The following is a 26,568-nucleotide window of genomic DNA, read 5'->3' as shown; positions in this document are numbered from 1 at the left end:
CCCCAGGTCCAACCCCGAGGCCGAGCCCTTAATTCTCCCAGAGGGACATCACCTTCCCTTGGCTTCCAGCTCCGGCCTGGGGCTCTTCCCCAGCCTCTCCCTCCACTTACTCCAAACCCCACCCTCAGCACAGCCCCACACACACTCCCCTCCTCCTTCCTCTGACCTCTCTCTTCCTTAATCCTTTCCTCACCTCCAGCACACTATACAGAGGGAGCCAGACGCACCACCTCCTCCACTGACTTCCCTGGCCAGGCGGGGACACGGTTGGAAAAATACTTTGGAATACCCGGAGCTGCTCAGCTCTTGCGGCCTAAGGCTTCAACTCCTTCAGCTGCTTCCGCCTCCCTTTTCTCGGGAACCGCTCCCGCGGCGCTGCAGGACAGCAGCTGTCCCCTCCGACAGTCACCATGCCACGCTGGCAAAAGTCAACCTACAGCTTGCAAAACCCCATCCCGTAAAAGCCGTCTGATTTTGGCCCTGCTTGGGGATGTACCCCTTTCTTCCTTACAGAGCAATTCTGTAGTTTCTTTTCCCCACCCGTTTGCAAGGAGCAACAACTTGCCCTTGGCATTTGGGGTTGGCTTCATGCACGAACAGGCTCCCGCAGAGGATGGGACAAGCCGATGGCAGGAGGGCTCGTGCACCCGTCCCAGCTGGGCACGAGGCACCAGTTGCAGACGCCGAGAGCCTGGAGCACGTGCTGAGCCCACAGCAAGATGCAGGGCTGCAAGGGGACCTTTTCTTCTGGCTTGTCCTCTCCTCCCAGGCTCCACGGCCAGCCGACTCGACCGCATGTGCCTGAGGTGACACCACAGCCCAACGACCCCCCGCCCCAAAACCTCAAGAGAGCACGAGAGCCATCTCTGCTTCACAGCTTCTTCCTGCATAGCGGCAGGGGAAGGGAGAAGGAAAAGGCATCTTGCCGCTTTCCTCCCGGCTCATCCCACCCTGGGAGAGAAGAGACTTTGCAAGGACAGGGGAGAAGAAAAAACTACAGAGTGCCAGGGAGGTAAAAGGAAGGAAAACAGCACTGAATGATAAAGCGGCAGCAGTCCCTCTACCACTACAAACCCACACCACCACACGCACGTACACACGGGAACTTCACGACACCGAACTCCCATTGACTGGCACGTACACCTCAGTTTGCTGGTCTAGAGATACTGAATGCCTGAAGCACACCAAGGAGAACTGAAAACATCGACATGGCTTTAATGGGAATCCTCCAACTGGAAAACAGCAGTATCTCCCCGTCTCTGCGTTGGCACGTCCCTGAGTCACGTTCTCACTCCTCCCCTTCAAAGCCGAGGCTCCTAAATAGCAAAACTGGGGGGAAAAAAGACAAAAAGAGGGAGAGCACCATCAGTGGAAGACCTGCCGGCTGCTGCTGGTTCAACCCTGTTCGTGGGACCACCCCGGCAGTGACGAGCTGGTTTGCATGCCACGGTCCTCGCTGCCTGTTCCCAGGGACGGGCCGTTTGCTCGGTACTGCCTGCCGAAGCACGGGAAAACTGTAGGCATGCGCCGTCGCTTGCAGAGGAGCACGGTCACGTTCACATGCAATCCTTTACCTCTTTCCTCCCCGGATTCAGACTGTTTCTGTGTTCATAGTGAGAGCCTTCCACACGCTCGTTTTCAACACTTCCTCCGAGATATTAATCTCGCAAGGATCAGTCCTGCAATAAATATTTCACAGAGCAATCCGTGACTACGGGAACTGATGCCACCAAGTGCGTTAGCATCAGCAAGAGGAACAGCGGGGCCCCGAGAATCAAAGCTCAGCATAAGCACGGCAGGTTTTGCTGGATGAGGAGTTTTGCGAGGCAAGCCTGAGAGCTGCAGAGCTACAGCTCCGTGCAAAAGCTCTTGCGGGCGTTTAGCCTTGGAGTGGGCTCCTAAGCCACTGCTGGTACAGATCATGCCTGCAACTCCTCGTTTTTACGTATGAGGATCTCCAGCTACCCTAAAGTCACTGAGGATGCGACTTTTTGGGGTCAGATGGGAGTTGTGCAGCCACTCTGCTTGGAGGCAGAGCCCTGCGATCCCCTCCTGCAGCCCTGCCCGTAGATGTGATTTTCCCACCAAGCTGACTGCTGCTTTCTATGGGACGCTCAAGAAAGATGCAAGTGGAAAAAACTGTGCCAAACACCTTCCAACTAATCTTGCCGGGGGTCCTGGCACTTGGTGGGGCTTTACCTGTCCCTGCTTTGCTTTGGGATATCCAAGTTGCTGGTCTTGCCCAGTTTCAGCAGAACTGAACCGGCAGCAGCAGCAGCTTCCATCATTTTCGGGGACTCCTGACGGAAAAAAGGGACAAATCAAGTTCTCTGTCTTGGATCCAAGTGGAAAAAACCTGAACACCCAGCAAAAACATTGCATGCTGCCCTCTCCTTCTGACTCGTGGCACCTTTAGCTATTAGCGCAGCAGGGTAAAGACCTTTCACTCTGAATTTTTTGGGGGGGGGGGTTAAAAACACTGTTACGAGCCAATCTTTCCATCATCATCATCATCATCTGTTATTATAAATGACTCATTTAAAAAATTATACCTCTATTCAAGTGTTAAGCTCACTGCTCATTCAGGGAAAAAAAAGGTTAAGATGTGGGATCCAGGCTATTAGGATCTGTTTCTTTTGAGTTCTGATCTTGCCCCAACATGTAAAGACAAGCTGTGCTAGAAACAGGCAATCTCACAGCCCGAGGGAGATGTCCAGCCCCGAGCGCCCAGCAAGCGTTACCTCTTCTTCATTGGCTTCGTTTTTGGCACCGTCCAACTTCTTCTTCTTGCTCTCTGGCATAAGGTCATCCAGGAAGCTGAGCTCTCGCTTTGAGAAGCAGAAATCCATGGCTTTCCGGACAAATACAAGAGCCAAAACCTGCACGAAATAGAGGGAAGATGCGGTGAGGCCAGAGGTGGTGCTACATCTCACTCCAACGCGGCAAACATCCCTGTGCCGAGCGGCACCGCCTCTTACCATCATGGGAAAGACGATGGCGGCACGGGACACCTTGATGGCCCAGAGCAGGACGAGGCAGATCAGCTGGATCACGGTGAAGAAGTGCACCTTTCGCAAGGGGACGTGCCGCAGGTAGATGAAATCCGGCTGGTGTTTCGCCGGCATCCAAAACAGCTTCAAGCGATCGAAGAACTGCAAAGTCAAAGTGGAAAAGTTGCCACCTTGGGACTGCGGAAAGCTTCTGGCCCTCTTGAGACGTGGAGGGAGTTTTCAGGATCTCGCTCGCCATGAGAAACCGTGGATCCCACTATGCTCCTCCTGGGAGCAGCACCCATTTTCCCTTCGCTCCAGCTAGAAACCAGCTTGCCCGTGAGAGCTGCCCACCCACGTGCAATTATGCCACGTTATTCTATGATTAGCTTGTCTTGGCCCACTGAATCCCCCAGCAAGGATTTCCACCAGTGGTAGAAATTGCCTTCCCTGTGCACTCAACTCCCCCATTTTCACCTAACCAAACACTGGCCTGCCCTAACCTGTGTTTAAACAGGGAGCGCTCAACTTGCCCGGTCCTCCCAGCCCTATAGACCTCCTGTGCCTCCTCCAATCTTTTTCGTACACAAAATATTTTCATTGCTTGCTTTCCGAGAGGTTTTTTTCCCATGCCGCTGCTTTTTTCCTGCTTCTACGGAGATGAAATACCAGGCAGCGGACATGCTGCACGCTGTAAAAAAGTCCGTACCTGAATTTCTCCGAGCGACGACACGCCCATGTAGAGAAAGACGCCGTAAAGCACAGGCATTGGTATAAACTGAAAGAAAGAATGCAATCATTTATTTTTTTAAATTGCATTTTCAGTAGTACCACTCTCTTCTACAGGCACTGCCTCAAATTGCCTACAGCTTTCCAGTTTCCACAGGGTTAGAGACGTGTCGGATTTTAACCAGCAGAGCTTTTGTGCCTGCGAGTGAGCTAACGCTCTGCTTTAGGCTGACCGTTGGAGTTATCTTTCATCAGCAGAATCCTATCTTCCAGAAAGGTTGGAGGAAAACAGGCGACCATGCTACCATATGCCACGTTCTGTGACGGTAGAAAAACCTTTCTCCTTATTCTTGTAGCAACAAGCAAAAGCGACGTGCCTCCTCTTAGCCTAGCGAGGAGATTATCTTGTGGGAGGAACACGCAAGGAAGCCCATGGAGATGATTTCAGTGTGTTTAGCTACTGGAACGGCTGTGCTGAGGCATTTGGGGGAGCAAATTGCCATCGATAACGTGCTGAACGGCTGGAAAGCGTAAGCGAGGAGGCTGCTTCCCACTGTGGGTCAAGCCCCAAGGTTTGGGATCACCTCCTCCTCCGCTCCACAGCTGCTCGGGCCTGGAGAGAGGGGACTGGTTTTGGGTAACCTCCAAAAAGCTCGTGGCTGTTGGGTGTTTTGCATTTTCCTCTTACCTTTAACACAGAAGTGAAGAAGACAGAGCAGCCCATGAGCACAAAGATCATGGAGCCAGTGACTCTCTGCTCTCGTATCCCCAGAAACTTGGGTTGTTCTCCTGGAGCTGCGCACTCAGACTCGACTTTGAGGCTATTCACGTGGGTGATGGACAGGACGGTGGCAGCCACAAACCAGGGCAGCCCCATCACGGAGCACACCCCGAGCATCACGGCCACCATGAAAAGGTCCAGGTGGTACCCACATCCTTTCTGCGGGAAGCAAAACAAGGAGATGAGCGTCCCACAGCACAAGAGCAAGGACAACGTCGCAAGTCAGGCTCAAACCCTGCTAGAGCGCAAGTCAACTTCTTGAGAATTTAAAACACGCCTCGGAAACAAATAAGGAGGTATCTGCTCTTTGTGCAAGCCCCTTGCATGAAAAGGTGGCAGGAGTTCAGACAAAGTGGATTTGGTTGTGCGATAGCTACTTCTCAAAAGAAAAAAAAAAGACCGGGTTTTTTCCTTCATAAAGAAATTTCCACCACTTGCAAGTAGGATGTGACTCTGAGTTATCCCTGGCAGCGCGTCAACACAATTCGATCCCCCATCCACTGCTGACGTTTTAAAACAAAACCACGCTTCTCTATTGCTCCAAGATTAATTTGCTCCTCTGAAAGGCTGCTCATCTGAACTCCCTGTCGTTTGCTCCCTGTGTCATCATTAATGCAGGAGAGCATCCTGCCACGCAACCTGACGTTTTCCCAAACCAATGCCTTCCCAAAGCATTTGGAATAGGAGCTTCTCCCCGTGCCTGCAGCCCGGAGTGGGTTGGGGATGGGCTCATCTCTTGCAGCCCCTTACCTTCAGCCTGTGCTCCTTCCTGTTCACAATAACAGCAGTGATCTGCTGGTCCATGAAGATCAAGATGGTGCAGAGCAGAGCTGGGATGAGCGCAGCCAACACCGTCCACCAAGGGTTGGGTCCTACGGGGCTGATGAACCACCCGCGGTCGTCTCTGGTAGGCTGCAACAAAGCACACACATCAGCATCATCTCCCAGCCCAGCCACCTCACTGGCTTTGCTTTTCCCCTCCATTCCCATGTCAGAGCACCTCCCAGCCCTGGCTTCACGTCACCCTGGGGTTCAGCACTGCCGCTGCCCTCTTTGCAAGCACCTACAGATACTTCTCCTGGAGGTATCTAGTTTTGGGGCTGTCTTCTCCTTTCCCGAAGGAAACAATGCGCTTGGAGGCAGAAGAGGAGATGGTCGCACCACCAGCATCTCCTCCGGACTCAGCCCTGTCCTGCCCCGGCATCACCTTGTGGCATCCCCAAGGGCTGAAACCAGCTCCCTGCCAAAACACCCCGTTACCTTGAACATATGGGGGACGTGGAGCTTCGGTGATGGGATCCCAATCATGAAGTCCATGAGCACCATGACGACGATGGTGAGGAAAACAGCAAAGTCGCTTACTGTGGACCGTACCTGGGGCAAGAAACCAGAGCTGAAGGGGGCGTCGCAAAGGGGGCCACAACATGACATGGAAAAGTGAGGGACGTCAACGCCATTAAGACCGGTTAACAAAACCCCTCCATGCTGAGGACATGCAGCCAAATCCCTTGGTTAGATACCGTTGCTGTGTTTGTGCCTGTGAGATCTGGTGCCAGGCAATACAAAATGTTTAATTAGGTGGAAAAGGGTTGTCTTAATTGAAACCTTAAAAAAAAAAATAAAATTACAAAAGAAGGAAGCAGATGTCTGCCACGACAGCCACGCTCACAGCTAAAACGGGAATAAGGCACTGAGGCATCATTTGCTCCTCAAAAGGAAGAAATAGTGTCGTTTGCTATGGCAGCTCCTCAGCTGAATCAGCCTTCCCCTTGAGCACATAATGCACAGAAGGTGAAAAAAAGTAACTGTGGAAGACCTGATTTCCCACTGCCTGAGCAAGAGATGGCTCCAGGACAGGTCGCCAGGCAGGTGGGAAATGCTACGATCCTTTTGCGCTCATGGAAATGAGTGAGGGACGTCCACGCTGATGGAGAGCTTGGCCTTCAAGGTCAACGTTTCCCAGCTCGACCGAGTGGTGGCAAATACTGCTTAGTGCTCCAGGAAAGCCATTTTGGGAAATGAGCGTGGAGACTGCTGCTGGCCACCGTCTTCTACCTACTCTGGTTGGGAAGTATCGGCTGGTCTTAAACTTCTTCAGTAAGCTCGACAGCACAAAGGTGGAGAAGAAGAGGATGCAGCACCAGAAGAGGACGTCAGGCGTGTAGGGGCCATTGGGTCCACAGGCAGGTCCTTGGAACTCTCCATGCAAATACCGACATTCCTGGAGAAACAGAGCATCAGGACACAAAGGCAGTGCACGTGCGGCAAGGAAACCTTGCATAACGAGGGGGTTATTTCTGCTGCCGGTCAGAAATATTGTCCTGCCACCGCGTTGAGGAGGCGGACAGTTATTACCCACGATGTTGGGCACAAGGTGGACTGGACAAGGTGGACTCTCCTTCCCAGGACCAAGCGGGTTAAAACCACCCATTAGATGTAAGCAATGACTTTTCAGAGCAGCACTAGCACAGCTGGAAGCCCATCACCACCTGAAGGGCTCCGACTTGTGCACCACGCGAATGCCCCTGGACCCCGTGGCCGCGGCACGAGGAAGCAGTGGCTCGGGGCACTTACGGTCACCGTGAGGTTTTCCCAGGCGATGCCAGACACGTTGATCTTGTTGCTCTCCCAGAAACGCAGGGTTTCATTGCTGGGATGCGTCGGTGCCTCACACTTACAGCTGGGAGGAGAGAAGCCAAGACACGGGTAAGGGAGAGGCGATGCAGGTGCAGCCCTGAGCTCCTGCCAAGGGGCAGGGGCGTTTTAGGAGGAAAAAACCCACTAGTCGATGGTGAGGAAGTCGAGCTGGCTGTGCATGTGCACAGGGTAGGTCTCCCGCAGGTGACTCAGCTTCTCTAGAGCCTCGTAGATGAAGATGAGGCAGATGAGGGAGGCGAAGGCTTCTTCAGTGAAGCGGGTGATGTAGCACACCAAAGAGCTGGCGTCGGTGGCCACCAGCACGATGCAGAAGAAGGCGGTCCACAGCCCGATGCATGCCCGCAGAGAGAGATAGGAGAGCGTGTACTCCCTGGGAAACCAAAATAAAACCAAGGGTGGAAAGGCCAGCAAGAGGCTCCAAGTTGGGGCTTAATGATAAATTTAAATTGCAATAAGGGTGGTTCATCTCACATCGAAGTCATCACAGCAGAAGGACTGTCATGGAAAATACCCATTTCACATGAAAAACTCCTACTTTTTCAATGAAATCATCCAAACTCACAACATTTCAGCAGTAGACTATTTGGCTACCTGAGCAAACTGTATTTCCACTTCCAGCAACAATCAGGCTAAGAAGTGCCTTGTTTTGTACTCAGAGGGAAGCAAATCTTCCCCCATTCCCAAACCAGAGTGATTTGTCTCCTCTTCCTTGTGCAGCCCATCTTGGGCATCCACATCCTTGTGGTTTCTCCTCCTCCAGCTGCTTCGCTTTAAGCCTAAAACCCCCAAATGACCCCATCCATCCTTCAGAGAGCCAGGGCTCTCGCACCATCACATACTAAAGCAGCAGCGTGCAGCATCTGTGACACACAAGACAACTTCAATCGAACAACTGCCGCTGAGAGAAATGAAAGACAAACATCTTTTCTCCATCCCCGCTGCCTTCTGAAGGCTCTCACAGCACCCGGCCGCAGCAACCAGCCTTACTTGCAGAATTTGTAGAGGATCTTCTCAAAGACGAGCACGGGTCCGGTGCTGCCGAGGATGGTGAGAGGTTGGCCAGCAAAGAGGGAAAACACCACGCCGGTCATGGAGGCGCCCAGCAGCGACTCCATGGCACTCTGTCCGGGGAAGAGAGGCAGCAGTGAGTACAGAAAGCATTAGGGGGAAAAAAAACCCAGAGCAAACTCACTGCAGCAAGGACTTTTGCATGAGTTTTATCCTCCCCCGTGCCACCCAACAGAGAGAGCTGCTCACTATGTGGCCATCGGTCGCCTCCCCCAGCAGTCCCCCAAAGGTGATGACAGGGGACATGCAGGCACAGTAGAGGAAGAGGAAGGACGCCAGACACTGCAGCCTCAGACCATCCCGAAAGTCGCTCCAGAACCACGGGGCTTTTCGCTTCACATCCAGGATCAAACCTCCAAAGAGCCTGGAAGAAGGACAAAATAGAGACAGTTCTCCTGCAAGACCACATGGACTTTTCTTGGCTGCAGAAGGGCAATCACAAGCATGGAGTAATTTTCAGTGCTGAAAAGAAGCCGTCTCCTTCTCCCTTTTTACACCCACTAGAAACTGAGGCACGCCAAAATGCCCTCCAACAACAAAAATAAAAAGAAGAAAAAAGAAAAAACAAGACCTAACCTGAGAGCCCATCCCCTCTTACTGCAACACTCCCTTGCTCTGAGAAGCAGCAGAGCTCTACCTGGAGGTATTTGCACATCTGCTTCCACCCCAAATCAAGAAAACCTGTGTGCAATGATGCTGTGGCTGAGCCCAGCTGCCCACATCTCCCACCTGCCCAGCCCAGGGACCCAGCTGGGCATGTGGAGCCCCTTCACTGAACCAAAAAACCCCAAAAACCTGCTCAAAGGCAAGGTGCATGCTCAGATTTGGGAGGCAAGCAGAAAAAAACCACCCCAAACTATCAAATCTTGCACCTTCCTGTCCGCTCCAGTTCAGGACCGCTGTGCTTCTCCGGCTTGGTGTGAGAAGCACTGTCATCAAGAGCTCCTGGCATCTTCCTTTTTTCCTGTTCAAATGGAAATAAGAGAAAGACAGCTATTTGTAACCACTGGCTTGTTTTGCTTCTGGTCTGGCCATGTGACTGTGTCAAATAGGGACCTTGTGAATCTGGAGCCCTGAACAGCATCCCCAGCTGCCTGCCGTCCTGCCCGTCCCCCTCGCACCTCCCTCCACCGCAGCACCCACCTGCGAAGGGACGTTTTTCGGGGGCTCGATTCGGATCGATGGATCCCACTCTCCAGGCGGCAAGACCGTGACCTGATCCAGAAACTCATCGATGCCGGCCACGAGGTCAGCCCGGTTCTTGGCTTTATAGGCGACGTCATGGAAAACCTGCCCGTAGGAGACAACCTGCTCAGAGGACAACCCATCTCGCATGCCCTAAGCAGTGCAATAAGCACTTGGCTAAACGCAAGATAATTTCCCCCAAATTTCCTGCTGGCAATGGCAGGAAGTATTCCCCCAAAAGGAAAAATCTGTCCATCGTGTTCCTTGTAATCCTCTCCTCCACGAGGCCCCCCATCCCCCATGGCACACCGCAGCCTGTTGCTTAAAGAGGACAAGTTTTACTGGCCCTGGCAATGCCACCACTGGGGACAGCGTGCTGGGGACCCCGGGGAGAAGGACGAGGTGCAGGATGCACCCCGGGTGGGATTTCAGCCTCCAGGATGTGGGGGGATGCAAACGTGCGTGTTTGCTTTGGGGTGCGAACGAAGGGTGGGCTATTTGGAGAGCTGCCGGCAGCGGGGACAGCAAACGCTCTTCCTCACTACTACAGAGACAGGGAGAGGTGAAGAAAGCCAAAAATGACCCAGAGATATCCCTTCTCACGTCGCACCTCATCCGTCATGATAGTAGCCATGGACCTGCCGATCTCATGGTACTGATGGGCTTTTCCTTCTGGTCCAAGCAAAACAAACAGGAACCTGGGCAAGACAAACAAAAGGAGAGAGACGAACGTGTCATGGCTCAAAGAGCACCCAAGGAAATCCCTGGCAGCTCCCAGCCCAGAGCACGGCTCGAGAGGGGACACGGAGGCTCACCGACTCCGGTGATGAATTGGAAATTCATCAAAACCCATCGCAAATTTCATTTTGGGGCCAACTCTCATTCACGTTGGCCAATGGGTTTAAAAGCTACAGCAGGGAAGGGGGAAATGAAGGCAAGGAGACGTGGCTGGCAGAAACGTGCTGGCTCCCGCTGGCCTTGTTCCCTTGGGATGCCAAACTGGTGCATGCCATCTGATGTTTTGTTGGGGGGGTTTGAAATAAAAACTTTGTGCTTCTCGTTCAGACCTTGTTGGGATGGGAACTTCCGTCATGCCCGAGAGGAGGACAGCCGGGGTCAGGCGGACAAATGCCATGATGGGCTGGCGAAGGAAATCCAGCTCTCCTACGAGCACATTGGACGCTTCAGCCCCGCTGGGAATTTTCTTCATGAAGTGCAGCTCCGCCTGGGCACAACAAGCCATTTTCAGGCAATTACCCCAAAAGCAAAGCCCACAGCACCCTGCAGCTCCCTCTGCAGCCAAGGTTGCAACAGCAAATTCGGCCCTGAAGGCCTAAGAAAGCTATGAGTGTCTCACCTTGCTTAAATCCGTTGTGCTGGTCTCATGGTTCACCCCATTTTTAGCTTCCACAGTGGTGGGAGAAGGATGAGGGGTAAGTGTTTGAGCTGGTAGAAAAAAGAAAGACACTCAGAAAGACGGACAAGGAGCAATTGGGATGCTTCTCCTTTGCTAGGACAAACCTAATGGGGCCAAAGCCCTGCAGAAACCCTCATCTGCTGCCAAAGCCCTGCAGAAACCTTCACCGGGTGCCAAAGCCCTGCAGGAACCCTCACCTGGCTTGTCGAGGAGGTGCAGGTCCGACCCCTTCTTGCTCACATCAGCAAACGAGCGGAGAAGGTTGTTTCTTTTCTTCTCGTTCTGATGGTGGTGCTTCTTCAAAAGAACTTCTCCAATTTTTGCCCGCGTGCGCTCGTCAAACTCCGTGAGCTGTTCTTGCTGGCCCAGGATCAGATCTGAGCATGGCACAGGAAAATGAGGCAGGGTTTGATCTGTGAAGGAAGGGCACAGCGGCGAGCCAAGCTCGACCGTTCCCGGAGGGACGCGGCACCCACAGTACCTGCGATCTCTTCGATGCTGTTGGCACTAATGTCCAGCAGCACCGTGCCATTGATGATGCAGCTCCTCAGCTCAAAGAGGCTGTGCAAGGACAGCGTGGCCACATAGGGCTTGCTCCAGCGCTCGCCGCCGTCTTCCACGTCCTCCTCAAACTTCAGCCACCTGCGGACATCGGGTGCTGTCAGCCCCATTGCAAGGAAACAGCCCCAGCTCTCCAACCCCTTTAACAGAGCTACAGGTAGCAAGAGGAGACGGCTCCTCGCATCAGCACCTACAGCTGCAAAAGCTTCGCGTCCTGCGGAGCGGAAAGCAGAGCCCGCGTGCACTGCTGGCGCAGGGACTCCTCTCCCACCACAGCCGGCAGCAGCGATTTACCTTGCCGTTTCCTTCCACTCGGCATCTTCGCCCTCTTTCACGCAGATCTCATCCAGCTCGGTGAACAAGGCGTGAGGGACATGCTGCTCGTCCTCCTTGGTCCTGAGGATGAACTGCACCCGCTGGGACGGGGTGCCTGGGGGCAGAACACAGAGACCCGTCCCGTTACCACGCTCGAATATGGCCCATCACGCTCACATGCAAAGCGGGCATCAGATCGGCACCAGTTCAGCCACAAATATTGGGCCGGCCCCTCTCCCCTGGCTCTGTTGGGGCTTGCACAGAGCCACGGAGAAGGAGAAGCATCTATTCCACCCCTGCACAAGGATGGGCAGCTTTCCTTCCCCACATTTCCATTTTTAAAGCAGGCATCCCGCTGAGGAAGATGAGCCTAAATCCATTATACATTTAACTACCTCAAAAAAAAAAGATGAAAGTTTTGAAAAAGAGGGTCTTGTTAAATAATGCCACTTTCCCTCGGAAGAACAGCAAGTCACTCAAACTAGCCACATGGACCTGCTTGCAGAAGACCCCAGCGCCCATGTAGCCCCAAGGAGTTTAGTGAACGGGGTGGCGGGACTTACAGTGGTAGCCCCGCTCCGTCGGGGCACAGTCCTCCTCCTGTTCCCGATGCTTCTGCTTGTGGGGTCGGTGATGCCGGTGGCATTGCCCCACCAGCGGCATCTGCACGCCGGCGTACAGGGTCCGGTGGCCTGCAAAAAAGCAGCATTTGCATCACTCGCGATATTGGGGAGATGGATGACGCAGACACCACGGTTAAATCAGTGCAGCCGTCCCAGGAGGAAACACCAATTTTGTTTTCACTGGATCCCTGAATGTCACAGACCTCTCCTTTTTTCCAAGCCTGTTTTACTCGAACTTTGCAACAACGGAGCAACAACAAGTGATGGCTCCCCCAAAAGTGCCCTGAAAGCATCCAACCTCTTCTCAAATTCCAGCTTGGGCTGGCCAACACTCAGCCTTGCTCATTAAGCAGTGACAGAAGGGAATTCTTTTTAAAATCCTTGTATGGCACAAGGCGACAAGAGAAGATCCAATCAGTCCCATGATAAGGAACTCCAGAAGAAAAGAAGAAAAGCACAGCCTCGCGCCTGCAGCTGTCCAATTATTCTCCAGACCTCTCCAAGCCAGGAGCAGCCTCTGCGAGTAAACAAGCCGTGAATTATCCAGCCCCATGGCTAAAGCTCACACCGTGACCTCCGCGGGGGCTTTTTCCCTCTGTTGAAAAGCCGTAATATTAAAACACGTGAAAATAACTGTGCTGCTTTATTAAGAAGCATGGCACGTTTTGCTGCACATGATGTCACACCGAGTGAGGGACATTGTAGGGACTTTGTGCAATGGGAAAAGGTGCCGGGCTGGTGGCCCCTCTACCAGCATCTCAGCAGAGACTCACCTTCCAACTCCTCCTTCTCATAGTGAATCTTGGCACCGTTGCTCCTTCTCCCCTGGTCAATCAGTGCCTCCTCGTCATGCCTCTGTTTAGCAATGAGAAGAAGGTAAAAGTTGGGGCTGGGTGTCTAGAGCTCCCTTGCGTCCTGCCGGCAAGTCTCCTTCTCTCTTAGACACCGTTTTGCCTCCGTGCTGCGACCAGGGACGCTAAACCTGCCCCTGGCAGCCCTCCCCAGTGCAAAGCATCTCCCCCTGCCCATCCTTCTGCCCTCCAGGGAAATGCCAATGGGATTTCGGGGAGAGTTTTCCCCCTGTTTGGGGGATGCTCAGCCCTTCGGCTGTGCTACCTGTAACTCTTCCAGAAGTGTCATTTTGTAAGCCCCGTTCTGGTTCATCCTCACGTCGGTCACCGGTTTGGGGGGATAATTGAACCTCCAGATCAATCAGGGGGCCAGAGTCCCCCGGGACACCTGGACAGCTCTCACCGAGAGGAGCTCAGTGGCACCCAGTGTGCACCAACTCCAGAGACACAACAAGTGACCGTTTATGGCATCACAATCGGTGATGCGTATCCAGGCAGTTATTTAAAGCCACGCACCCCAGGACTCTTCCCGCTTGGAAAACTTAGTGGATGGGGAGAAACCAGCTCTGTTTTGGGCAAAAACTAGCCGGAATAGAGAAAAGGGGTGTAAATGCCGCATCCTGCTGGGCCAAAAGGCATAAGCAGCGTTTGGGTGTATTTAAAAGCACAAGCTGCCAAAATACGAGAGAGGTGCAAAGCCTTGGGGAAAATACGCCTTACGGGGCAAAATACGCATTAGGAGGAAACATAGGAGGAAACAGGACAAGTGAGCACCTCCGTCTCTGCGGCAAGATGCTCTCAGCGTCCCATCGCCCTTCTGTTGCAGCATCCTCGAAATCGCGGCAAGCCTTGCGCGGAGATGCCACCGAAGGAAAGGGCCCCGCTCAGAACTCACTCGGTCCTGGTTAGGCCACTCAAATGGACTCGGAGCGCTTATTTTGTTGAGGAAATTGCTGGAGGAGTTAAGGGTTTCGTAGAGCTGTGGGGTTGCGGACCTGTGGCCTTGGGATGGGATGGAGCAGGAAGGGGAGAAGCCTCCGGAAAGCAGTTTATCCCATCCCAGCATGGGCACCAGCACTTGCAAACGCTTTGCCTTCCCTCTCTGTCCTTCGCTGCTGACAGGTGCCTGCAAAACATCACATTGTCAAAACTGGGCTGGGCAAGGGGATGCCGAGCTTTGCATCGCTCACTTTGGAGTTTTGGAGCAGCCAGAGTTGTTCCGCTTAGCACTATTTCCTAAGCACAAAGCTCCGGTTGGCTGCTTCGAAGCTGCTTTTGTTGGGAGGCTGAAAGCAGTAATTGCTTGTAAAACTGAAATCGGAAATCACTGGAGCAAAGGAGGAAGGTCCGACTTTTCGGGGAACGGTTCTCTTTGCAGAAGGTGAGTGCCTTTTCCTCCCTTCTGTACTACCAACCTCTGAAGAAATCAAACCAGAGTAATGAGTGCTTGCTGACAGGCACCCAGCAGTCTGGTTTTCAGCAAATAAAGGGTGACGATTGGGCAGCCTCACTATTACAATGTGCCTCGTTCTTCTGTATTTGTCCAGACGAGCTCCCTTCTGGCTCTCTACCAGCCCACGCAGGGACATTGCCATGTCCCCCCCAGGATTTCTCGGCTGTCTCAGCCCAGAGACGGGCTGCACGGGGACGTGGCGGGGCAGAGTCAGGAGGGGGCCATGCTTCGGGCACGGTGCTGAGCCCCACTCCACGCTGGCGGCTGCGTGGCAGGAAAAGCCTTTGGGGACCTTCTGCCGTGAACCTCAACATCAGCTCTCCATCCTGGAGCTGGAGGAGGTTGAGCGAAACCTCGGGGCAGCACCACGCTCCCTCCCAGGAGCAGCAAGCAGGGACCAGGGCGGAGGCACGAACCCACCGCAGCCGAGCAAGACGTCGGGCAAATGATATGGGACGGGATAGTGCATATACCTGATGTCAGGAACAAGCCTGGCCGGGCTTGGCAGACCCCCTGAAACCCAAAATTATTTCTATGGATTTATTACGGCTTTTCTGGAGGATGCTCCACACAGTGAAGTACTTTGCAGGACACAGCCCCTGCCCTGGCCACCTCCTGCAGGGAGGCTGCCAGATGCCACCATGTGCATTAAACCACCTTTTCTCCCCCCATCCTTCCCTCCTGAGCAGATGGCAGTCGTACGAATCCCAAAGCACCCAAAGCTTCGCCTCCAACACCAAGCGGCACTCGGAAGGCACCTTCACCACTCTTAGGGATTTACCCACGCCGGCCACCCTAACAGGGGCCGACCCTGGGATCCCGCTGAGAAGGCAGAGTCCCAGGGAAGGCTTCCCATCCCTCTTTGAGGAGTTCTCGGGTGACAGCTCGAGCTGGCTGCCTCCGGAGAGGGACCCCTACCCCCACTCATGCCCCCCAATTATACCTGTACCACCCAGCACCCCATCCCCAGGTCCAACCTGGAGGCCGAGCCCTTAATTCTCCCAGAGGGACATCACCTTCCCTTGGCTTCCAGCTCCGGCCTGGGGCTCTTCCCCAGCCTCTCCCTCCACTTACTCCAAACCCCACCCTCAGCACAGCCCCACACACACTCCCCTCCTCCTTCCTCTGACCTCTCTCTTCCTTAATCCTTTCCTCACCTCCAGCACACTATACAGAGGGAGCCAGACGCACCACCTCCTCCACTGACTTCCCTGGCCAGGCGGGGACACGGTTGGAAAAATACTTTGGAATACCCGGAGCTGCTCAGCTCTTGCGGCCTAAGGCTTCAACTCCTTCAGCTGCTTCCGCCTCCCTTTTCTCGGGAACCGCTCCCGCGGCACTGCAGGACAGCAGCTGTCCCCTCCGACAGTCACCATGCCACGCTGGCAAAAGTCAACCTACAGCTTGCAAAACCCCATCCCGTAAAAGCCGTCTGATTTTGGCCCTGCTTGGGGATGTACCCCTTTCTTCCTTACAGAGCAATTCTGTAGTTTCTTTTCCCCACCCGTTTGCAAGGAGCAACAACTTGCCCTTGGCATTTGGGGTTGGCTTCATGCACGAACAGGCTCCCGCAGAGGATGGGACAAGCTGATGGCAGGAGGGCTCGTGCACCCGTCCCAGCTGGGCACGAGGCACCAGTTGCAGACGCCGAGAGCCTGGAGCACGTGCTGAGCCCACAGCAAGATGCAGGGCTGCAAGGGGACCTTTTCTTCTGGCTTGTCCTCTCCTCCCAGGCTCCACGGCCAGCCGACTCGACCGCATGTGCCTGAGGTGACACCACAGCCCAACGACCCCCCGCCCCAAAACCTCAAGAGAGCACGAGAGCCATCTCTGCTTCACAGCTTCTTCCTGCATAGCGGCAGGGGAAGGGAGAAGGAAAAGGCATCTTGCCGCTTTCCTCCCGGCTCATCCCACCCTGGGAGAGAAGAGACTTTGCAAGGACAGGGGAGAAGAAAAAACTACAGAGTGCCAGGGAGGTAAAAGGAAGGAAAACAGCACTGAATGATAAAGCGGCAGCAGTCCCTCTACCACTACAAACCCACACCACCACACGCACGTACACACGGGAACTTCACGACACCGAACTCCCATTGACTGGCACGTACACCTCAGTTTGCTGGTCTAGAGATACTGAATGCCTGAAGCACACCAAGGAGAACTGAAAACATCGACATGGCTTTAATGGGAATCCTCCAACTGGAAAACAGCGGTATCTCCCCGTCTCTGCGTTGGCACGTCCCTGAGTCACGTTCTCACTCCTCCCCTTCAAAGCCGAGGCTCCTAAATAGCAAAACTGGGGGGAAAAAAGACAAAAAGAGGGAGAGCACCATCAGTGGAAGACCTGCCGGCTGCTGCTGGTTCAACCCTGTTCGTGGGACCACCCTGGCAGTGACAAGCTGGTTTGCATGCCACGGTCCTCGCTGCCTGTTCCCAGGGACGGGCCGTTTGCTCGGTACTGCCTGCCGAAGCACGGGAAAACTGTAGGCATGCGCCGTCGCTTGCAGAGGAGCACGGTCACGTTCACATGCAATCCTTTACCTCTTTCCTCCCCGGATTCAGACTGTTTCTGTGTTCATAGTGAGAGCCTTCCACACGCTCGTTTTCAACACTTCCTCCGAGATATTAATCTCGCAAGGATCAGTCCTGCAATAAATATTTCACAGAGCAATCCGTGACTACGGGAACTGATGCCACCAAGTGCGTTAGCATCAGCAAGAGGAACAGCGGGGCCCCGAGAATCAAAGCTCAGCATAAGCACGGCAGGTTTTGCTGGATGAGGAGTTTTGCGAGGCAAGCCTGAGAGCTGCAGAGCTACAGCTCCGTGCAAAAGCTCTTGCGGGCGTTTAGCCTTGGAGTGGGCTCCTAAGCCACTGCTGGTACAGATCATGCCTGCAACTCCTCGTTTTTACGTATGAGGATCTCCAGCTACCCTAAAGTCACTGAGGATGCGACTTTTTGGGGTCAGATGGGAGTTGTGCAGCCACTCTGCTTGGAGGCAGAGCCCTGCGATCCCCTCCTGCAGCCCTGCCCGTAGATGTGATTTTCCCACCAAGCTGACTGCTGCTTTCTATGGGACGCTCAAGAAAGATGCAAGTGGAAAAAATTGTGCCAAACACCTTCCAACTAATCTTGCCGGGGGTCCTGGCACTTGGTGGGGCTTTACCTGTCCCTGCTTTGCTTTGGGATATCCAAGTTGCTGGTCTTGCCCAGTTTCAGCAGAACTGAACCGGCAGCAGCAGCAGCTTCCATCATTTTCGGGGACTCCTGACGGAAAAAAGGGACAAATCAAGTTCTCTGTCTTGGATCCAAGTGGAAAAAACCTGAACACCCAGCAAAAACATTGCATGCTGCCCTCTCCTTCTGACTCGTGGCACCTTTAGCTATTAGCGCAGCAGGGTAAAGACCTTTCACTCTGAATTTTTTGGGGGGGGGTTAAAAACACTGTTACGAGCCAATCTTTCCATCATCATCATCATCATCTGTTATTATAAATGACTCATTTAAAAAATTATACCTCTATTCAAGTGTTAAGCTCACTGCTCATTCAGGGAAAAAAAAGGTTAAGATGTGGGATCCAGGCTATTAGGATCTGTTTCTTTTGAGTTCTGATCTTGCCCCAACATGTAAAGACAAGCTGTGCTAGAAACAGGCAATCTCACAGCCCGAGGGAGATGTCCAGCCCCGAGCGCCCAGCAAGCGTTACCTCTTCTTCATTGGCTTCGTTTTTGGCACCGTCCAACTTCTTCTTCTTGCTCTCTGGCATAAGGTCATCCAGGAAGCTGAGCTCTCGCTTTGAGAAGCAGAAATCCATGGCTTTCCGGACAAATACAAGAGCCAAAACCTGCACGAAATAGAGGGAAGATGCGGTGAGGCCAGAGGTGGTGCTACATCTCACTCCAACGCGGCAAACATCCCTGTGCCGAGCGGCACCGCCTCTTACCATCATGGGAAAGACGATGGCGGCACGGGACACCTTGATGGCCCAGAGCAGGACGAGGCAGATCAGCTGGATCACGGTGAAGAAGTGCACCTTTCGCAAGGGGACGTGCCGCAGGTAGATGAAATCCGGCTGGTGTTTCGCCGGCATCCAAAACAGCTTCAAGCGATCGAAGAACTGCAAAGTCAAAGTGGAAAAGTTGCCACCTTGGGACTGCGGAAAGCTTCTGGCCCTCTTGAGACGTGGAGGGAGTTTTCAGGATCTCGCTCGCCATGAGAAACCGTGGATCCCACTATGCTCCTCCTGGGAGCAGCACCCATTTTCCCTTCGCTCCAGCTAGAAACCAGCTTGCCCGTGAGAGCTGCCCACCCACGTGCAATTATGCCACGTTATTCTATGATTAGCTTGTCTTGGCCCACTGAATCCCCCAGCAAGGATTTCCACCAGTGGTAGAAATTGCCTTCCCTGTGCACTCAACTCCCCCATTTTCACCTAACCAAACACTGGCCTGCCCTAACCTGTGTTTAAACAGGGAGCGCTCAACTTGCCCGGTCCTCCCAGCCCTATAGACCTCCTGTGCCTCCTCCAATCTTTTTCGTACACAAAATATTTTCATTGCTTGCTTTCCGAGAGGTTTTTTTCCCATGCCGCTGCTTTTTTCCTGCTTCTACGGAGATGAAATACCAGGCAGCGGACATGCTGCACGCTGTAAAAAAGTCCGTACCTGAATTTCTCCGAGCGACGACACGCCCATGTAGAGAAAGACGCCGTAAAGCACAGGCATTGGTATAAACTGAAAGAAAGAATGCAATCATTTATTTTTTTAAATTGCATTTTCAGTAGTACCACTCTCTTCTACAGGCACTGCCTCAAATTGCCTACAGCTTTCCAGTTTCCACAGGGTTAGAGACGTGTCGGATTTTAACCAGCAGAGCTTTTGTGCCTGCGAGTGAGCTAACGCTCTGCTTTAGGCTGACCGTTGGAGTTATCTTTCATCAGCAGAATCCTATCTTCCAGAAAGGTTGGAGGAAAACAGGCGACCATGCTACCATATGCCACGTTCTGTGACGGTAGAAAAACCTTTCTCCTTATTCTTGTAGCAACAAGCAAAAGCGACGTGCCTCCTCTTAGCCTAGCGAGGAGATTATCTTGTGGGAGGAACACGCAAGGAAGCCCATGGAGATGATTTCAGTGTGTTTAGCTACTGGAACGGCTGTGCTGAGGCATTTGGGGGAGCAAATTGCCATCGATAACGTGCTGAACGGCTGGAAAGCGTAAGCGAGGAGGCTGCTTCCCACTGTGGGTCAAGCCCCAAGGTTTGGGATCACCTCCTCCTCCGCTCCACAGCTGCTCGGGCCTGGAGAGAGGGGACTGGTTTTGGGTAACCTCCAAAAAGCTCGTGGCTGTTGGGTGTTTTGCATTTTCCTCTTACCTTTAACACAGAAGTGAAGAAGACAGAGCAGCCCATGAGCACAAAGATCATGGAGCCAGTGACTCTCTGCTCTCGTATCCCCAGAAACTTGGGTTGTTCTCCTGGAGCTGCGCACTCAGACTCGACTTTGAGGCTATTCACGTGGGTGATGGACAGGACGGTGGCAGCCACAAACCAGGGCAGCCCCATCACGGAGCACACCCCGAGCATCACGGCCACCATGAAAAGGTCCAGGTGGTACCCACATCCTTTCTGCGGGAAGCAAAACAAGGAGATGAGCGTCCCACAGCACAAGAGCAAGGACAACGTCGCAAGTCAGGCTCAAACCCCGCTAGAGCGCAAGTCAACTTCTTGAGAATTTAAAACACGCCTTGGAAACAAATAAGGAGGTATCTGCTCTTTGTGCAAGCCCCTTGCATGAAAAGGTGACAGGAGTTCAGACAAAGTGGATTTGGTTGTGCGATAGCTACTTCTCAAAAGAAAAAAAGAGACCGGGTTTTTTCCTTTATAAAGAAATTTCCACCACTTGCAAGTAGGATGTGACTCTGAGTTATCCCTGGCAGCGCGTCAACACAATTCGATCCCCCATTCACTGCTGACATTTTAAAACAAAACCACGCTTCTCTATTGCTCCAAGATTAATTTGCTCCTCTGAAAGGCTGCTCATCTGAACTCCCTGTCGTTTGCTCCCTGTGTCATCATTAATGCAGGAGAGCATCCTGCCACGCAGCCTGACGTTTTCCCAAACCAATGCCTTCCCAAAGCATTTGGAATAGGAGCTTCTCCCCGTGCCTGCAGCCCGGAGTGGGTTGGGGATGGGCTCATCTCTTGCAGCCCCTTACCTTCAGCCTGTGCTCCTTCCTGTTCACAATAACAGCAGTGATCTGCTGGTCCATGAAGATCAAGATGGTGCAGAGCAGAGCTGGGATGAGCGCAGCCAACACCGTCCACCAAGGGTTGGGTCCTACGGGGCTGATGAACCACCCGCGGTCGTCTCTGGTAGGCTGCAACAAAGCACACACATCAGCATCATCTCCCAGCCCAGCCACCTCACTGGCTTTGCTTTTCCCCTCCATTCCCATGTCAGAGCACCTCCCAGCCCTGGCTTCACGTCACCCTGGGGTTCAGCACTGCCGGTGCCCTCTTTGCAAGCACCTACAGATACTTCTCCTGGAGGTATCTAGTTTTGGGGCTGTCTTCTCCTTTCCCGAAGGAAACAATGCGCTTGGAGGCAGAAGAGGAGATGGTCGCACCACCAGCATCTCCTCCGGACTCAGCCCTGTCCTGCCCCGGCATCACCTTGTGGCATCCCCAAGGGCTGAAACCAGCTCCCTGCCAAAACACCCCGTTACCTTGAACATATGGGGGACGTGGAGCTTCGGTGATGGGATCCCAATCATGAAGTCCATGAGCACCATGACGACGATGGTGAGGAAAACAGCAAAGTCGCTTACTGTGGACCGTACCTGGGGCAAGAAACCAGAGCTGAAGGGGGCGTCGCAAAGGGGGCCACAACATGACATGGAAAAGTGAGGGACGTCAACGCCATTAAGACCGGTTAACAAAACCCCTCCATGCTGAGGACATGCAGCCAAATCCCTTGGTTAGATACCGTTGCTGTGTTTGTGCCTGTGAGATCTGGTGCCAGGCAATACAAAATGTTTAATTAGGTGGAAAAGGGTTGTCTTAATTGAAACCTTAAAAAAAAAAATAAAATTACAAAAGAAGGAAGCAGATGTCTGCCACGACAGCCACGCTCACAGCTAAAACGGGAATAAGGCACTGAGGCATCATTTGTTCCTCAAAAGGAAGAAATAGTGTCGTTTGCTATGGCAGCTCCTCAGCTGAATCAGCCTTCCCCTTGAGCACATAATGCACAGAAGGTGAAAAAAAGTAACTGTGGAAGACCTGATTTCCCACTGCCTGAGCAAGAGATGGCTCCAGGACAGGTCGCCAGGCAGGTGGGAAATGCTACGATCCTTTTGCGCTCATGGAAATGAGTGAGGGACGTCCACGCTGATGGAGAGCTTGGCCTTCAAGGTCAACGTTTCCCAGCTCGACCGAGTGGTGGCAAATACTGCTTAGTGCTCCAGGAAAGCCATTTTGGGAAATGAGCGTGGAGACTGCTGCTGGCCACCGTCTTCTACCTACTCTGGTTGGGAAGTATCGGCTGGTCTTAAACTTCTTCAGTAAGCTCGACAGCACAAAGGTGGAGAAGAAGAGGATGCAGCACCAGAAGAGGACGTCAGGCGTGTAGGGGCCATTGGGTCCACAGGCAGGTCCTTGAAACTCTCCATGCAAATACCGACATTCCTGGAGAAACAGAGCATCAGGACACAAAGGCAGTGCACGTGCGGCAAGGAAACCTCGCATAACGAGGGGGTTATTTCTGCTGCCGGTCAGAAATATTGTCCTGCCACCGCGTTGAGGAGGCGGACAGTTATTACCCACGATGTTGGGCACAAGGTGGACTGGACAAGGTGGACTCTCCTTCCCAGGACCAAGCGGGTTAGAACCACCCATTAGATGTAAGCAATGACTTTTCAGAGCAGCACTAGCACAGCTGGAAGCCCATCACCACCTGAAGGGCTCCGACTTGTGCACCACGCGAATGCCCCTGGACCCCGTGGCCGCGGCACGAGGAAGCAGTGGCTCGGGGCACTTACGGTCACCGTGAGGTTTTCCCAGGCGATGCCAGACACGTTGATCTTGTTGCTCTCCCAGAAACGCAGGGTTTCATTGCTGGGATGCGTCGGTGCCTCACACTTACAGCTGGGAGGAGAGAAGCCAAGACACGGGTAAGGGAGAGGCGATGCAGGTGCAGCCCTGAGCTCCTGCCAAGGGGCAGGGGCGTTTTAGGAGGAAAAAACCCACTAGTCGATGGTGAGGAAGTCGAGCTGGCTGTGCATGTGCACAGGGTAGGTCTCCCGCAGGTGACTCAGCTTCTCTAGAGCCTCGTAGATGAAGATGAGGCAGATGAGGGAGGCGAAGGCTTCTTCAGTGAAGCGGGTGATGTAGCACACCAAAGAGCTGGCGTCGGTGGCCACCAGCACGATGCAGAAGAAGGCGGTCCACAGCCCGATGCATGCCCGCAGAGAGAGATAGGAGAGCGTGTACTCCCTGGGAAACCAAAATAAAACCAAGGGTGGAAAGGCCAGCAAGAGGCTCCAAGTTGGGGCTTAATGATAAATTTAAATTGCAATAAGGGTGGTTCATCTCACACCGAAGTCATCACAGCAGAAGGACTGTCATGGAAAATACCCATTTCACATGAAAAACTCCTACTTTTTCAATGAAATCATCCAAACTCACAACATTTCAGCAGTAGACTATTTGGCTACCTGAGCAAACTGTATTTCCACTTCCAGCAACAATCAGGCTAAGAAGTGCCTTGTTTTGTACTCAGAGGGAAGCAAATCTTCCCCCATTCCCAAACCAGAGTGATTTGTCTCCTCTTCCTTGTGCAGCCCATCTTGGGCATCCACATCCTTGTGGTTTCTCCTCCTCCAGCTGCTTCGCTTTAAGCCTAAAACCCCCAAATGACCCCATCCATCCTTCAGAGAGCCAGGGCTCTCGCACCATCACATACTAAAGCAGCAGCGTGCAGCATCTGTGACACACAAGACAACTTCAATCGAACAACTGCCGCTGAGAGAAATGAAAGACAAACATCTTTTCTCCATCCCCGCTGCCTTCTGAAGGCTCTCACAGCACCCGGCCGCAGCAACCAGCCTTACTTGCAGAATTTGTAGAGGATCTTCTCAAAGACGAGCACGGGTCCGGTGCTGCCGAGGATGGTGAGAGGTTGGCCAGCAAAGAGGGAAAACACCACGCCGGTCATGGAGGCACCCAGCAGCGACTCCATGGCACTCTGTCCGGGGAAGAGAGGCAGCAGTGAGTACAGAAAGCATTAGGGGGAAAAAAAACCCAGAGCAAACTCACTGCAGCAAGGACTTTTGCATGAGTTTTATCCTCCCCCGTGCCACCCAACAGAGAGAGCTGCTCACTATGTGGCCATCGGTCGCCTCCCCCAGCAGTCCCCCGAAGGTGATGACAGGGGACATGCAGGCACAGTAGAGGAAGAGGAAGGACGCCAGACACTGCAGCCTCAGACCATCCCGAAAGTCGCTCCAGAACCACGGGGCTTTTCGCTTCACATCCAGGATCAAACCTCCAAAGAGCCTGGAAGAAGGACAAAATAGAGACAGTTCTCCTGCAAGACCACATGGACTTTTCTTGGCTGCAGAAGGGCAATCACAAGCATGGAGTAATTTTCAGTGCTGAAAAGAAGCCGTCTCCTTCTCCCTTTTTACACCCACTAGAAGCTGAGGCACGCCAAAATGCCCTCCAACAACAAAAATAAAAAGAAGAAAAAAGAAAAAACAAGACCTAACCTGAGAGCCCATCCCCTCTTACTGCAACACTCCCTTGCTCTGAGAAGCAGCAGAGCTCTACCTGGAGGTATTTGCACATCTGCTTCCACCCCAAATCAAGAAAACCTGTGTGCAATGATGCTGTGGCTGAGCTCAGCTGCCCACATCTCCCACCTGCCCAGCCCAGGGACCCAGCTGGGCATGTGGAGCCCCTTCACTGAACCAAAAAACCCCAAAAACCTGCTCAAAGGCAAGGTGCATGCTCAGATTTGGGAGGCAAGCAGAAAAAAAACACCCCAAACTATCAAAGCTTGCACCTTCCCGTCCGCTCCAGTTCAGGACCGCTGTGCTTCTCTGGCTCACTGTCAGAAGCACTGTCATCGAGAGCTCCTGGCATCTTCCTTTTTTCCTGTTCAAATGGAAATAAGAAAGACAGCTATTTGTAACCACTGGCTTGTTTTGCTTCTGGTCTGGCCATGTGACTGTGTCAAACAGGGACCTTGTGAATCTGGAGCCCTGAACAGCATCCCTAGCTGCCTGCCGTCCTGCCCGTCCCCCTCGCATCTCCCTCCACCGCAGCACCCACCTGCGAAGGGACGTTTTTTGGGGGCTCGATTCGGATCGATGGATCCCACTCTCCAGGCGGCAAGACCGTGACCTGATCCAGAAACTCATCGATGCCGGCCACGAGGTCAGCCCGGTTCTTGGCTTTATAGGCGACGTCATGGAAAACCTGCCCGTAGGAGACAACCTGCTCAGAGGACAACCCATCTCGCATGCCCTAAGCAGTGCAATAAGCACTTGGCTAAACGCAAGATAATTTCCCCCAAATTTCCTGCTGGCAATGGCAGGAAGTATTCCCCCAAAAGGAAAAATCTGTCCATCGTGTTCCTTGTAATCCTCTCCTCCACGAGGCCCCCCATCCCCCATGGCACACCGCAGCCTGTTGCTTAGAGAGGACAAGTTTTACTGGCCCTGGCAATGCCACCACTGGGGACAGCGTGCTGGGGACCCCGGGGAGAAGGACGAGGTGCAGGATGCACCCCGGGTGGGATTTCAGCCTCCAGGATGTGGGGGGATGCAAACGTGCGTGTTTGCTTTGGGCTGCGAACGAAGGGTGGGCTATTTGGAGAGCTGCCAGCAGCGGGGACAGCAAATGCTCTTCCTCACTACTACAGAGACAGGGAGAGGTGAAGAAAGCCAAAAATGACCCAGAGATATCCCTTCTCACGTCGCACCTCATCCGTCATGATAGTAGCCATGGACCTGCCGATCTCATGGTACTGATGGGCTTTTCCTTCTGGTCCAAGCAAAACAAACAGGAACCTGGGCAAGACAAACAAAAGGAGAGAAACGAACGTGTCATGGCTCAAAGAGCACCCAAGGAAATCCCTGGCAGCTCCCAGCCCAGAGCACGGCTCGAGAGGGGACACGGAGGCTCACCGACTCCGGTGATGAATTGGAAATTCATCAAAACCCATCGCAAATTTCATTTTGGGGCCAACTCTCATTCACGTTGGCCAATGGGTTTAAAAGCTACAGCAGGGAAGGGGGAAATGAAGGCAAGGAGACGTGGCTGGCAGAAACGTGCTGGCTCCCGCTGGCCTTGTTCCCTTGGGATGCCAAACTGATGCATGCCATCTGATGTTTTGTTGGGGGGGTTTGAAATAAAAACTTTGTGCTTCTCGTTCAGACCTTGTTGGGATGGGAACTTCCGTCATGCCCGAGAGGAGGACAGCCGGGGTCAGGCGGACAAATGCCACGATGGGCTGGCGAAGGAAATCCAGCTCTCCTACGAGCACGTTGGACGCTTCAGCCCCGCTGGGAATTTTCTTCATGAAGTGCAGCTCCGCCTGGGCACAACAAGCCATTTTCAGGCAATTACCCCAAAAGCAAAGCCCACAGCACCCTGCAGCTCCCTCTGCAGCCAAGGTTGCAACAGCAAATTCGGCCCTGAAGGCCTAAGAAAGCTATGAGTGTCTCACCTTGCTTAAATCCGTTGTGCTGGTCTCATGGTTCACCCCATTTTTAGCTTCCACAGTGGTGGGAGAAGGATGAGGGGTAAGTGTTTGAGCTGGTAGAAAAAAGAAAGACACTCAGAAAGACGGACAAGGAGCAATTGGGATGCTTCTCCTTTGCTAGGACAAACCTAATGGGGCCAAAGCCCTGCAGAAACCCTCATCTGCTGCCAAAGC

The 26,568-nt window shown here is 53.3% G+C and overlaps 1 protein-coding gene across 1 annotated transcript in view; it reads right to left on the bottom strand.

The window, feature by feature from the left end:
• Positions 1–1,591: 1,591 nt before the first annotated feature.
• LOC132320345 (electroneutral sodium bicarbonate exchanger 1-like) overlaps positions 1,592–26,568 on the bottom strand; it is a 30,051-nt gene continuing 5,074 nt past the window's right edge. Inside the window, exons 7-45 of the mRNA XM_059832625.1 lie at positions 26,359–26,447; positions 26,069–26,226; positions 25,612–25,699; positions 24,960–25,106; positions 24,691–24,782; positions 24,008–24,182; positions 23,738–23,871; positions 22,875–23,120; positions 22,667–22,772; positions 22,152–22,313; positions 21,353–21,466; positions 20,843–21,004; positions 20,001–20,252; positions 19,293–19,361; positions 18,572–18,745; positions 18,335–18,472; positions 13,101–13,182; positions 12,268–12,396; positions 11,684–11,819; positions 11,310–11,470; positions 11,026–11,205; positions 10,769–10,857; positions 10,479–10,636; positions 10,022–10,109; positions 9,370–9,516; positions 9,099–9,190; positions 8,416–8,590; positions 8,146–8,279; positions 7,283–7,528; positions 7,075–7,180; positions 6,560–6,721; positions 5,761–5,874; positions 5,251–5,412; positions 4,408–4,659; positions 3,700–3,768; positions 2,979–3,152; positions 2,742–2,879; positions 2,200–2,300; positions 1,592–1,679 (exon numbers count right to left, since the gene is read on the bottom strand). Of these exons, the coding sequence (XP_059688608.1) occupies positions 1,592–1,679; positions 2,200–2,300; positions 2,742–2,879; positions 2,979–3,152; positions 3,700–3,768; positions 4,408–4,659; positions 5,251–5,412; positions 5,761–5,874; positions 6,560–6,721; positions 7,075–7,180; positions 7,283–7,528; positions 8,146–8,279; positions 8,416–8,590; positions 9,099–9,190; positions 9,370–9,516; positions 10,022–10,109; positions 10,479–10,636; positions 10,769–10,857; positions 11,026–11,205; positions 11,310–11,470; positions 11,684–11,819; positions 12,268–12,396; positions 13,101–13,182; positions 18,335–18,472; positions 18,572–18,745; positions 19,293–19,361; positions 20,001–20,252; positions 20,843–21,004; positions 21,353–21,466; positions 22,152–22,313; positions 22,667–22,772; positions 22,875–23,120; positions 23,738–23,871; positions 24,008–24,182; positions 24,691–24,782; positions 24,960–25,106; positions 25,612–25,699; positions 26,069–26,226; positions 26,359–26,447 (5,489 nt within the window). The remainder of the gene's footprint in view (positions 1,680–2,199; positions 2,301–2,741; positions 2,880–2,978; positions 3,153–3,699; positions 3,769–4,407; positions 4,660–5,250; positions 5,413–5,760; positions 5,875–6,559; positions 6,722–7,074; positions 7,181–7,282; positions 7,529–8,145; positions 8,280–8,415; positions 8,591–9,098; positions 9,191–9,369; positions 9,517–10,021; positions 10,110–10,478; positions 10,637–10,768; positions 10,858–11,025; positions 11,206–11,309; positions 11,471–11,683; positions 11,820–12,267; positions 12,397–13,100; positions 13,183–18,334; positions 18,473–18,571; positions 18,746–19,292; positions 19,362–20,000; positions 20,253–20,842; positions 21,005–21,352; positions 21,467–22,151; positions 22,314–22,666; positions 22,773–22,874; positions 23,121–23,737; positions 23,872–24,007; positions 24,183–24,690; positions 24,783–24,959; positions 25,107–25,611; positions 25,700–26,068; positions 26,227–26,358; positions 26,448–26,568) is intronic.

Source organism: Gavia stellata, chromosome 35, assembly GCF_030936135.1.
Source record: "Gavia stellata isolate bGavSte3 chromosome 35, bGavSte3.hap2, whole genome shotgun sequence".
Classification (NCBI taxonomy): domain Eukaryota; kingdom Metazoa; phylum Chordata; class Aves; order Gaviiformes; family Gaviidae; genus Gavia; species Gavia stellata.
Note: the sequence above shows the minus strand (reverse complement) of the source record. Positions and strands in the feature narration are given on the sequence as shown.